Source organism: Rhipicephalus sanguineus, chromosome 8, assembly GCF_013339695.2.
Source record: "Rhipicephalus sanguineus isolate Rsan-2018 chromosome 8, BIME_Rsan_1.4, whole genome shotgun sequence".
NCBI classification, from domain to species: Eukaryota; Metazoa; Arthropoda; class Arachnida; order Ixodida; family Ixodidae; genus Rhipicephalus; species Rhipicephalus sanguineus.
The window spans coordinates 58,744,225-58,757,929 of NC_051183.1; the positions used below are offsets into that span (position 1 = coordinate 58,744,225).

Consider the following 13,705-nt stretch of genomic DNA (forward strand, 5'->3'; position numbering starts at 1 on the left):
GCAGGCGTTGATTACGTTTGATCATAGTGACGCGAGTTTCGGTTGACAACCTAACAAATTGCCTGGCGACAAGATATTGACGAAAGCGCGTAGACAATGTGCATGGAACACCTGTGCGCATTGTCGCTCTCTTTTCCGCTTGTTTAGTCCACAGTGGCGTGCACGTGCTCCTGCGTCCGTTCGAATTTTGAGTGCAATGCAAGGTCGGCGCGAGCACGTACGCACGGGGGGGTGACAGCCTGCGATCCAAAATTATCGCCCACCCCCACTTTGCTTTCCCCAAGAGCAGATATAGTCAAAACACAACGGATGTTGTCCTTTTGCTGCGCTATACAGATACAGCAGGACAAACGAGAAGACAGGACATATATGTGCGCAGTATGTGTCCTCTAGTTTGTCCCGGTTTATCAGCATAGCGCACCGAAAGAATGATGCAAAACTAGCCCCCGTCGAAGCCTTACACTTTTTTAAGTGAAATATTAGCGCAAATAAAGGCGATCACGAAGACGAGGCAGACAAGGATAGGTCCTTATCTGCCTCGTCTTTCTGTCCGTGTTTGCGCTAATTTCCCTTTGTCAAAATGCAAGAGCGACTAGCCCAGTAGTCTGTCCTACTGAAGCCATACACAACGGATAAGTTACGGCCGAGACTCGCATCCTCATTCGCCTAGGCCCAAAGTTGGACGCCGCTGCGATCTCAGCCACCATTCGGTTCATCCTTTAAACGCATTCGCGTAGGGCTCGGTCAGCGCAAACTCCACCCGCTCACAGTCGTAATGTAATAATAATTTCTGGGATTTTACGCGCGGAAACCACGATACGATTATGAGGACGCCGTAGTGGAGCGCTCCGGCAATTTCAGCCATCCGGTGTTCGTTAACCTGCACAGCCATCCCACAGTACGCGGGCCTTTAGCATTGCGCCGTCATCGAAAAGCGACTGCCGCGGCGGGGGTCAAATGCACGACCCGCGAGTCGGTAGCCCGGCCCCGTAATCGCTGCACTACCTCGGTGGCCCACTCGCGGTCGTGTCCACGTAAAACTTGGTGGAAGCGCGGTACACCACACAGAAACGACGCGCTCGGCGACGTGTAGTTGTGCTCAGCGGCAAGCGCGTCCCGCAGTTTCACTGTGCATACACTCACGATTGACGGAGGAAATGTGTTCACAGCAAACGCGGGCCACAAGGCAGACGCAAACTATTCCCCGCCGAGCCTATAGCCTACCAGTAATACATCCACGAAAATCGCAGCAAGAAGACGTAGCACTTACCAACGCGGCAAAAGACAAATCTCCGACATTCACTCAGTCATACTTCAATGGCCACGTATGCTTTACACGCTGGCTGCATTGTGGAATCCTTTGCGATCCCTGCGGCCGGTTCGGAGGCGCATGTAAAAGAGCAGAAAACTGTGATCCATGCTAGCAAGACACATCCCCGTGTCAACGCTGCGCGCGCAGACGCCCCGCGGTTTTACGGTTTTACGGCTCTCAGATGACTGTGGGTCTTATCGGCGTGTGTGTGTGTGTGTGTGTGTGTGTGTGTGTGTGTGTGTGTGTGTGTGTGTGTGTGTGTGTGTGTGTGTGTGTGTGTGTGTGTGTGTGTGTGTGTGTGTGTGTGTGTGTGTGTGTGTGTGTGTGTGTGTGCGTACGAAAAACCGCGTTGAAGTACTGTGCCCACATTCTATGAGTCTTATTCTGCAGGGAAAGGCAAAATGAACAACCGTGATAGCGTGCCGCTGGCATAGAGTCTCCCATAGAAGAAGGTAGCGTCAGCGCGAGAAATGAACGAAGGACAAACGAAGGGGCACACACATGCGCTGATAACTGAAAATTTATTTCGGAAAACACATATATAAGTACTGACACACAAGCAACTTGCCCAACTGCGAAATAGAACAAGCGGTCGCGAAAAGAAATACACTATCTCGGTAATATCTCTCCAGAATACAGGTAATCAAGTTCCTTCGTTGAGAGCCTGAGAGAAGGCACGCTAACACAGGCGTCACCTAAACCAGCCATCTCGGCCGCCTCAACAACCTCTCTCGTCACCTTAGTAGCACTCCTAAAAACAACTTCTTCGCAGTTGAGCAGGTAACTTATGTGTCCGTACTTATCTACGTGATTTCTGAAATAAATTTTCACTTGTAAGTCAGCGCTTGTCTGTGTCCATTCGCTTGGCCTTCGTTCAGTTTTCGCGCTGTCAATATCTTGGGGAATGGAGTACCAATCAGCCCAACCCTTCACGCTATTGAAGAAACTATGCCAACCCGTGCTAGTCGCATGTGTCCTGGCAGCTGTGGCGTAGCAGCTGTTCATTCACCCTCAGTTGCGACCTAACCAAACATGCGTTTGCTGTGCGGGCTGAACCGACAGGGGTCAGTATTATGTATGCTTGCTGTGAACGTTTGTGCGAAGGCAAGAGTCTGGTCTTTACCTTGGCGCGCATTAGTTCGTCGGACGATGGCCTCCTTTCAAAGCAGGATACCAAGCGAGCGTGTGGGCGATATAGGCACTGATAATCCGAATATAAGTTCACAAAGCGGCGTGTGATCACGTGTAAGAGGAAACGACTAGCAGAAATTAACAAAGGACGCGCGGATTCACTAGTGCCTGTCTTTATTATGTCTTCTTGTAGTTAACTTTCTCGACGGTTAAGGGCCCTAAGCGAAAAGAACACCGTACAGCCGTCATTTTGATGAAAGGGAACACGCGAGCGCGTGGCAAATAGGCTCGTACGCACATGTAGCGCGGCGCAGTGGCGAAATGTGAAAATAAGAAGGAGAGAGCGGTGCCATTCCGTCTGTTGCCTGCACCACTTCTTGCAGTATTCCTTCTTTATCACTATATGTTGTCGTGGCAGAGGAAGCAGCGATAGCAACAATCCTTATCGAAAGCAATCATTGTATGAAGGCGGGGGGGGGGGGGCTGGCATTGATCTGACATGGGGTCCGGGAAGGTAAGTGTGGTCGAGTGTCATTTCGTGCTCTCTATCCCACGGTAGAAAAAACTTTCGGGGGGGGGGGGGGGAGGGGGAGAGGGGGCACGGGCCTGGTGTGCCGCCCCCTGGCTATGCCACTAGCAGCTAACATATTGCCACGCTTGGTTCTTTTGTTATTCTTATGTACCTACCTAGTCCGTTGCATGCGTATATAGCCACTGCCTTGGGCAAGCCGCGCCCTAATGTATGGGAGCCTTCCAGATTATGTTAGTTTTCCTATAGGTGACATCGTTCTTGTGAGAACAGCTGAGGCTCGAACATCCGATGCTGCATGTATAAATGCCCGCGCGCTTTACTGCAGATCACATTATTGACGACCGACGTTCTGTGCGCCGCTATCAGTGTACAGCGTGGATTGCTTGCTTTAGTTTGAGTTTCCATTTCCCGGCCACAAGTTCGGCCAAATAAAGAGTTTCATCTTGGATACGCCGACTGCTGCCTTCGTCAGCGTCACAACTCCGTCACAATATATAACAGAGGTCTCAAACACGCGGGCCTCATATACATAACTTGCAACTACGTCACACCGCGGAACTCTGGGATACGGTTTCGCGGCATGCGCCGCCATTACCGAGCACATGGCAGCAGACGACACAGACTCAAGTTGGGCGCCTCTCGCATTTCCCGTCAACGCTGCACATCGCAACGGCGATTTGTGCAATATTTGGCTGCTGCACGAGAAGTGTAAATCAATATTAAAAAAAAAAGACCAGACGCGGGGACGTACTGTTTGCCAAACGTGATCACAAGCCCGTGCAACCGCACGAAAGAGCTGTCCGAGAAGCGGAGCACATGGCTTATGCGCACGTAAACAGGAAGGCCCTCAGACGTTGCACATCGTTTCTGTGTGCAGGCGTCACTTCATAACAGGCAAGTTATGCTTCCGAATCTCCTCACCTTTTTGCCGAGTGTATCGCCACGGAGTTATGCGCGAGGTCAATTTTTGTCGAAACATGAAGCACCGAAATGAACACAGCGACCGCGCCTTATTTTTCGGGAGGCTCTCTTAGCTCTTCGGTGAAACGAACCCCTACTGGGCGCCAAACGTGTTATTCGGCCATGGTTTTATGCAGCAATCAGCGACGAAATCTGTGCAGTTTGAGCGCCGCAAAATGCAGGCGGCGAAGAGCGCTGCTGTAGGTGACTCGTGCGAAGTTGTTTCAACCATTACGTGCCACACCACGGACGACACTGCAGGCTGCATAATGTCCTGAACGATTCTAGTTCGTCATAAGCGCAAGGCAAACGATCAAAACACGCGCACTACGCCGAACAATCCGCGCACGAACGTAACCACAGCGCGGTCCCTAAGACATATGTGCTCGGTGATGGCGGACGGAAGACAGGAACTGACGTCACTTGCAAGTTATGTACGGAACGCGAACCTTTCGGTAATGGTCCGGCCTGCACATGGCTGCCCTCGTCCCATACCATTTTTTTTTTGCTTAATAGCTATGTTCATAAGGCTTCAACCCGCAATGGATAGCTGTCCGCACCTAAAAGGAACCCGACAGGGAAGGCTAACGGACGGGTTTCTGTTGGAATGTCTTTGGTCCAATGGGTGGGCTATAATTAGCGATTAGGTGGCATGACTAGTGGCCCATGATTACAGAAGGCTGTGTTGCTCACCGCGAGAAGGAACTCTACCTGGTGACGGCGGTCGGTTTTCAGATCGGCGTCCAGATTTTAGTCATTCCGAAGGTCGGTATCAACATATTTCTGAAATCCTGAAGCCAAATTCCCTTCAGAAATGACCCACGTATGAGTTATGGGAAGGGCCGTTTTTTTTTTTTTTTTTGAAATGCCAACGCTAGACGAGATTTCGTTCAAGCCGCACACCCCCGCTCCAACCTTCATCACTACCCCGGCCTTTGTGAGACTATATTTCGTGTCTGCGGCCCGCTAGCTGAAATGAGTTTGAGACCCCTGGTGCACAAGATTTATATTTCATCAAGCCCGTAGCCAGGGGGGGGGGGTAGCCCCCCCCCCCGAAATTTTGATGATGTACGTGTTTTTACCAAAAATAAATAAATATAGGTGGTATTCTCAAATAGCCAAGGTTTTCAGCAAGTCGCCCCCGACCCCCGAAAAAAATTCCTGGCTACGGGCCTGTATTTCATTATGTGCTCGGGTTCTTTGGGGCCCACACCAAGTTTGTGTAATCAATGAAGCATAAAATATCCAAACAGGACCAGCCAGGTTCATCTTGGGTATGTGTCAAAGTAGCTACAGTCGCAATGAAATATCAAAGGGCACTAATCACTCTCGTTTCGCCTGAAAGCCGTGCTGCTAATGTTTTGGTCCCGAACGTTCAATAAAAAACGGGAATAGTGAAAGTTGCCACAAACCACCAGACTGTGTGTCTCAACGGAATGATCGAGTTTTACACTCGATCATTCAGGAGCAGGAAATGCCATAGGAGGATGAGTATGTATGCAAATTATTAAGCAAGAACTCGCTCAGTGTAATCTATCGTTTTAGCGAGTGCGCCGTGTTAACGAAGATGTTCTTATGTGTCAAGCTCCTCACTCCGGCCGTGACGCCTTGCTACGAATGGATAAACGTATAAATGAGGAATAACTATTATACTGATATCTAGGCTTCTGCGTGCCAAACTACGACATGATAATGGGGCACGCGCGCGGGAAGTTTCGACCATTTGGTCCTCTTTAAGGAGCACCGACATGGCACAGTATACGGGCCTCTAGCATGTCGCAAGGACAGGACACTAGCGTATGGCGCATGGGCATCCACAGTACAGACGTGTAGCCAACCACGCGGCGTGCATTGAACGGTCCGTTATGAAAAGGGTAGCATTAGCTTTTCCGGTGGTGGCAGATTAAGCCTCTGGCGCATTTCCACATAGTAGTCTGAAAGACTATGCCGAATCACCCGGTTTCTCTTAAGAACCCATGCGCACGCGTATTGATGGCCGACGCCACCGCCATTGTGGTGATGAAAGCGATTCGACAGCTTCTGTAATACTGCCCCTAGTACAGCACACTATCTGTTTTAACACTCGACAAGTTAGCCGACCAACGTCTGTCAGAGCAGAGAATACTACGCAATCGCCTCGACTTATCGCAGGAAAAAAAAAGGCCGTACACTCGCTACTACGCATCGTACGACGACTGGCCTGTCTGAACGACAGCCTTTCAAATGCCGTACTGTCCCAGCCTAGCGCAATAACCCGGATACTAGTCTGGATAACATCCCTGCCCTCCTCTCACTTTCTAACATCAAGCAGCCGCTATGTGTTTAACGCAGTTGGCATGGTTGCCCGATATAGCATGACAGTCCGCGACGTTTTTTTTTATCCCCCCCCCCCCCCCCCAACAGGAATTCTTTCGCGAATAGTTTGAAAGCGCTTTCACACATAACAAAGAAACCAGTGGATTACAATTTAAAACTAAAACCTGGACGCCAATGCAGTTTCAACGCAAGGATCCCTGTCAGGATCAAGGGACGAGAAGGTCCCGTACTAGCGGTATTATAACCGGTCATTTCGTTGAACCATAAAGGGGGACACGCGCGTAAGTGCAATATTAAAATAAAGCTTGTACGAATAGAAAACGATATCGCACAAAGAGTAGGAAAATACGGTTTATTACATTAATGTATAAAGTATCCTTCAAAACCAGTGTTCCACATCACTGTACAAGATCAACAAAAATGTCCACAATGCCCTTTCCGCCCAATATGCCTCCGAAAACTCGCCAAGGCACGTGATAGGCTATATACAGTTGTAGAAAAAATAGCGTTTTCAGGATAATGAGCACAGTATAGGAAAATCGACCTTTAAATATTGTCAAAACAGGACGGGCATGCAACATTCAACCGCCTATAAACGTCCGCAAGCTACAGTTTTATGCAACATCTGAGCATCTGCCGTTTAACTACGCACATGAAAAAAAAGAACTTAGGCAACCACCTATCTAGCACTCAACTCACTATCGCTGCTAGGCGGACTGCGCTCCTGTGGGATTCCCATAATGCTGAACGCTTGGTCACGCACGTAAGACATGAGTTCGTGATAACTTCGAAGGTCATCGGGCGACCAACGAAATTCTTTGTGTTTGCGGTATGCAGCGAGCAGGAGGTAATACTTTGTCCTGGTCGCCATGCGAGCCAAGCGGAGGCGATTTTCGGCCGCACGCGGCGAGAACGCGCCCGTCCGCCGAAGCAGGTCAAGACGCGACTCGTAGGCGTCCAGAGCTTCAACGGCAGCGGCGGCCTCAGGAGCCAAGGAGTCCCTGAGCATGATGTCCATGGTCCAGTCCTGTACGATGGCGTTCCGGCGGAGCTGCTCCAAGATCACGGGGTCGCGCACGACAAGTTCTTCGCGCTGCTCGCCGATGTAGATCTTCAGGGAAGTCAGGTACTCGTGGACGGAGACACCCTGGACGAGGTGCGGCTTCAAGTTATCGTACTCTTCGATGTCTCGAAGGTAGAACTCGAGCCGGTGCAGGCTCTCGTTCTGCCGAAGCATGTTGACGAGATCGTGGTGAATGATGTCTGTGTGCACTTTGTCCTTATAGCACCATCGTTCCAAGGCGAGGACCACGAGGCTCCTAGACTGGGCTATGGCCTTGAGGATCTGCCTGGCCGCCATGGCCTTTGTGAGGAACCGCAGCTGGAGAACAGTCAGCGACTTGCAGTTCCGGATGAGGTAAGCCACATAATGGCCACCCAGCTTGCTGAGTTGCTGCGAACGAAGACAGCGCAGAAGAGACAGCTATTGAGTTTCATTCGCCAGTGATAATTTGACAACACCAGAACGGCACCTAACACGAAAAAATGCGGATGAGCCACCGCTGCACTCGAAATAAATGCCGCTAAATACAGTCCGGCGCACTCTTTCTCAGTAGGCGCCTTCTGAGTAGTTTGAACGAAAGACAGCATTGGTGTGGCACAGTCACGCGCGACGTGATTTAATATTAATATCTGGGGTTTAACGTCCCAAAACTACGATATGATTATGAGACGCAGTAGTGGAGGGCTCTGGAAATTTCGACCACCTGGGGTTCTTTAACGTGCACCTAAATCTAAGTACATAGGCCTCAAACATTTTCGCCTCCATCGAAAATGCAGCCGCCGCGGCCGGGATTCGATGCTGAAGTTTACCGCTATGTCAGACTCGGCATGATTTCAAAAGAATCCACGCCGAGTCTGCTTCAGGATAGCTGCATACATTGCGAGGTACGCAGTAGCAGTGGTTTCGGAACTAACGTTTATTACGTAACGTTATTCAACGTGCCCTCATACGCAAGTACCCTGGTGCACTTACACTTCGTCCACGTGAACATGCGGCCACCTGCGGCTGTGAATCAAACCCGTGTTCGCGAACTTGGCAGCACGACAACTGACTGCTACCACGGCTGGCTATTCAGAAGTTTAGTCGCAAAATTACGACAACGGCACAAGCGCGTTTCCGTATCACCGTGTGCACCTTCATAGCGATTTCGCTCCATACTCTTGAATTACCTGCCACGATAACCCAAAGCCTCGCTTGAGCACAATAACTTACTCGGGGAGAGTCGATGCAGAGGCTCTTCAACGTCTGCGCCGTGAACCTGAGAACTTGAAGAGCTGGTTCGGCTTGTTTCGCTTCTTCGCCTGTATCACCACAAGAAATGGTCACCTTGGTAAATCTGCTGTTATTATCAAGCGATTCTCTCAGGGCTGGTAAGAGGAAGTCGCTGTACGTGAGCGTGATCATGTGGCAGACGTCTGCGTCCGTCATGGTCTTGAACATATCGCACAGCTGGTTCCCACTGCCAGTGATTGCTCCCACGTTGAGCTCCTCGAATTTACCTTGCTTCGCGCGCTCTTTAGTGGCCTTCACGAAGGGTAGCACGTCGGCGCACCCGAGCCCGCATTCGTCCAAGTGGAGCTGCTTCAAAGTCTTGCTCGCCGCCAGCCCGTCGGCGAGGCGCCGAGCCGACTGAGGACTGAGCACCGACCCCGAGAGCACCAGGACTTCCAGCGAACTGTTTCCAACGATCCGCTGCATGTTGTCCAGCGCGCCGTCCACGCGCTCGAGCTTCTTGGCGTCGATGCAAGCCTTCAAGCACCTGCAAGGCTGCTTCTCCAGGAAATCTGCGAGCGCGCCCAGCGCCTGCGCGTCCTCGATCATATTCTCCACGATGAGCTCACTAAGCGACGAGCAGACCACAAGGCCCTTCAGCAGATAGACCAAACCACGGTTGACGTGGACGTGCAACCTGGAGATGCTGCGCGAGAAGCCGATCATAAGGAGGACTTCGTCGAAGAAAGTCTCAGGCTCCCTGGCATTCATCTTAACGCGGAAATCCTGCAGCTCCTTGTGTTGGACAACCTTTCCGACGACGTCGGCGAACGCGACCGCGCTCATCTCGACATCGATGAGCACGAGGGCAACGAGAGACTCATTTCTTTCCACGAGACGCTCCAGGATCTTGGCGTCATCGTCAGTCAAATGAACCGCGGCTAGCCCCAGCTCTCGCAGTTCGGACAGGGACCCGAGCATGCTTAATCTGAACTCGGCCATGGGAAGTGAAGGTCCCATGAAGGGATCGTTGCCACGGATCTCACACTTCTGCACGCCATCAGTAAGTTTCAGCAGGGACGTGAACAGGGAGACGTGCCTGGGCGCCAGGACGGGAAGAGACAGGTAGACCGCTGAGATGCAGCTGTGTTGTCGCAGAAACCACAGGTACAGACAGAGGTACTTGACGTCACCGAGAGAGTCCAAGCTCTCCGGATCGACTTCCATTGTTCGGAAGCAGAGCAGGCCCCTCTTCCACTGGAGGACCTCGGCACCTCGAGGGTTGAACAGGTCATTCCAGTCTTGCTGACGATTGACCGCCCAGCATTTGTAAGTCGACGCGAACGTGCACGGATCGGTGAGACATGTGGCGTCATCACAGAAAGTCTGGTCGGCTTTCTCGAAGATATCGATGACATTGTCGGTGCTGTGGAACACAGTGTCATTGGCAGCGGCGAGGATCTTGGCGAATCCGGCTAGAGTGGAGCCCTTGTCGACCTGTGTACGAAAGAAATTGAGGAAGGTCAGGAGCGTCAGACACGTCCAAAATATCGAGCATTAAGGTCAGTTATCGTAAGATGGTGCAGCGATGTCTGGCTCTGAACTAGTCTGGTATTAAAGCATTAGTACACGGAAGTTCAGCGTCATTAGGGCTACTTTCTGGAACCCAGGGCACTAAGACGTGCACTTTGAAAGAAAAATATTGCGAAGCATTTTACAAAGCCATCTTAACTCTTCGGCATTCTAAATTCTGGCGATTGAGGCGGGAAGGTGGTACCAGGCGATGCTTCTGCCACGAAAGAGTTACTAAGCAGTTACGCTAACCAGGATGGTAGACCCACATGACAACAATGATCCGTCCTTGGCGATGTGTAACGGTGAGGATAAATCAGTACTTCACATTGTTTTAGGAATGGTGGATTTTGTGAAAAAAGATTGGAGAGATGATTTCTGGCGAAAGGAGAGGTCAGGTAAGTTTACGGTGTTCTTGCTAAACGCGACTCTGGAAATACGTGAAAAATTCAATAAGATGAAACGTGCTGCGCCATTCTGAAGGGCTTCTGCATTCTAAGTAGGCTTAGTCAGCCTATGGGTTGTTTACATTGTCGTTCATATCTACTCCGAGAGCTGGAAAAAAGTTTTGGTGGTTGGGCAAAGCGCAGATAAGCGAACAGCTTATATGTGTATTTTAATGATATATTGAGGCGCTTTGGTTCGTGGACAAGCGAACGTTAATAGGGACACCCCATTTCACACAAGACTCGTAACAATCGGAATGACGTGTCGAGCATTTCACTAAGGACAACAAGCAATGTATAGTGCGTACCACAGTGATCATCCAAAGGTGCCCACAAAATAATTTGGAGCGCCGGCCCGGTGGCCGCTCCTCAGCGGAGCACAACCGCTGAAAAGTGCAGCAATACTTTGCGCGTGCGTGCGACGCATCCCTAGCAAGCAAGCCTCGCTCAGAAGTGTATCTAGATAGGCGGTGCCTTGCAGTAAAAAAATATATTTGCGGTTTGCCCGTGAAGCTGCGTCAACACACCCGGGGCCATCTGGGCCCGTTGTGTATAGCGTGCTTGCGCGTTATGCAGCGTAGTCTCTAACCACACGCGTAATCCTTGCGTCATGACCTTAGTTACCTCCTAATTAACAAATTTTGATAATGAACTCTTTAATTGACTAACGTCAACGAACTCAATCTTAATTTGGCGGGCCAGTCTTATCACGTAGTCTCAAATGGATTAGTCTCAAATTACGCTTATTTACTTAGTACACATTAGCACGCTTTAAAAAGGTGTCGGGTGATTTATTTTGGTCTTGGTCTATACCCTAATTAGTCTTTGGACTCTTGCATTACTCAGCTACTTGATGCTTAATTCACTTTTACGTGCTTTATTGAACGGTACAGATGCAGTATCCCGCTTTCTGATCAAGTGTCACCAACGGGCGGCCGGATGGTCCCATTTCGCGACTAGTGAACCAGTTAATCATTTCGCTTTCAATGACACTGATGCCGATTAACACGCATGCACGGGCGCGTAGGCTCCGACGCGCGCACAGAGCGTTTTAGAGACCGCATTCGGACAGCCCCCTGTGAAACGTTAAAAAGTATCCAACTCTTTTTTTTTTTTTTGAGCAAGGCAACGCCTGTTTAGATGCACTGGGGAGCGAGGCGAGCTAGCTATGGATATCGCACATGCGCATATCCTAGCACTACATTCTCACCGGCGCACTCCGCCGACGAGCGGCCACCGATCGGGCGCTCCGAATTATTTTGTGGGCACTTGTACAAGTGCTGCCGCTGAACTCGACGAAGTACAAGAGATACATTAGGGTACTGCCTTTAATATTATCCATATTGCCTAGCTGTACTTGACACTAATGGTAGACGTGACTGTCCATAGCATCAGTGCCCTGAAGAAAGTCATGCGCACGCTCAGCGTAGAGGCACCCGTGGTCCACGGTGCAACTACCGACGCCTAAGCTTCAACCCGACACTCGACGCATGCGCAGTGCGTTGCCGGCGAGACTATTTTGCCATCCCGCGCATCGAGTCACCTGAGCGCGCCTCTGTAGCAAGTGCTCACCGATGATGCGATAGTAAAACAATCACGCCACTAACGAACTGCGCATCTCCGTGTAGATAGGTAGATGTCTCATCATGCGCCACGCGCCGCCGTGCTCACGCTAAGCCTGCTTAAAACAGCGGAATAAAAGCCAAGTGCGCTTAGAAAGTTCATGCGACAAGAAAGTAGCACAGGAAGGGCGTTTATAGGTTTTTACTTTACGCGACATGTCCAACAACACACGCGGCTACACGTATCAAGTCAGAGACATGATATAAACATAACATAGTGGGAACACTCGCCTTGTGCTCCAAATGTGACTACGCAGTGTCCTTAAATTATCTTGTTACCAAGACTGATATAAAAACGCGATATAGATGAGTATTCAATACATCACAGAATCGAAAGCAGTTATGCAGCAAGAAAAAACTCTCCTTGAACGAGCACGGAGCGTTAGTGCAAATTCATATTGGAAGAAAGCGCGAAAAAAAAAAAAAAGAACGCTGCACCAAAACGAAGGAAGCACGTCGAAGGAAAAGGGCACAGGACGCGTCCTCCTGCCCCCTTCAATTCACTGCGTTGTTTATTTTTGCGCTTTAGTCAATTATGAATCTCCTTGGACGCCCAATTCCTTAACACTACACCTAAGTGCACTTAAGTGCAGTGCTAAACCACCTCTCAGATGTTAGGGTACGATAACTTGGACACCGTGCAACGCTTAAAGAATTCCAAACGTAAGCAACGCTTCCTTGTGGCTAAAGACACTCGAACGAAAGGGATTTTTCGTACACTGGGGAAATACGACGAGGGTGGAGGGGGGAGGGGGACGGTGCCTCTCCGTCACAACGATAACAGTCATCCGGTTTGCGTTTCCTTTCTTGAAAACTCGTTTCCTATCAGGAATGCCAGCGCACGCAGATAACGCGCACACCATCAGTGACCCGAAAGTGCCAGGCGGGCGGTGTAAAAACAAGGAGCGGCACGCGAGACTGTTGGCAAAACATGGTGTGTTCAAAAGACGTACCAGAGGGTGCTGCTTTGGCGGCTACAGAATGACGTCCCCAATGGCGCGCATAACGTGACCGTAGCTCCGTGAAAGCGGTGAGGGGGGCATTCACTGACGCCACAACGAAGAGGAAAGTTGGCCTTTATTCACGTGGAACAGTATTCCGCGCGCAGTTAGCAACAAGCGTAACTCCCTGCAATTGGGAAGTCTATGCCGTAACGCGAAAGCTGTCCAAATAAAAACAAAGCACTCACCTTCGGCGATGCCGTGTACATCTCTTCCAGTCTGGTAACGTCCATACCAACACCACTTAGATCCATCCAGAGCGTCTGGCTGCGGCTTTTCCGATGCGAAGCTGTCGCTGTCGCTGCTCGCACAGCGCGTACGGGAATACAACTGGCGGAAGGAGGCGGGGAGTACGACAATAAGATGGCGAGCGTTCCCACGTGGTTGTGACATCAGAACCGGCTTATCGATCTACCCGCTCTCAATAGAAAACTCGCGAAGAGGCGAGCGCCCTCTTCCGCGCAGCGGCGGACCTTCGAAATTCGGCTCGAAAAACGAGGTGCGACCCGCGACCGCTGATATATTCCCCGCTCCGCGG

General features: G+C 50.6%; 2 protein-coding genes across 4 annotated transcripts in view; both read right to left on the reverse strand.

Annotated features, from left to right (window-relative positions):
• Positions 1 to 1,410, reverse strand: part of LOC119401977 (uncharacterized) — a 74,179-nt gene extending 72,769 nt beyond the window's left edge. Inside the window, exon 1 of one of the 3 annotated variants that reach the window (XM_037669008.2) lies at positions 1,271 to 1,410. In XM_037669008.2, coding sequence (XP_037524936.1) covers positions 1,271 to 1,299 — 29 coding nt within the window. In that variant the 5' untranslated portion in view covers positions 1,300 to 1,410. The remainder of the gene's footprint in view (positions 1 to 1,270) is intronic. The other 2 variants (XM_037669011.2, XM_037669009.2) reach the window with 2 other exon arrangements.
• Positions 1,411 to 6,554: 5,144 nt separating this feature from the next.
• Positions 6,555 to 13,495, reverse strand: LOC119401979 (uncharacterized). The gene is made up of 3 exons (XM_037669012.2): positions 13,356 to 13,495; positions 8,527 to 10,023; positions 6,555 to 7,704 (listed from the first exon to the last, which is right to left on the reverse strand). The coding sequence occupies exons 1-3, from the start codon at positions 13,419 to 13,421 to the stop codon at positions 6,931 to 6,933; spliced, it is 2,337 nt and encodes a 778-aa protein (XP_037524940.1). The 5' UTR covers positions 13,422 to 13,495; the 3' UTR covers positions 6,555 to 6,930.
• Positions 13,496 to 13,705: the final 210 nt, after the last annotated feature.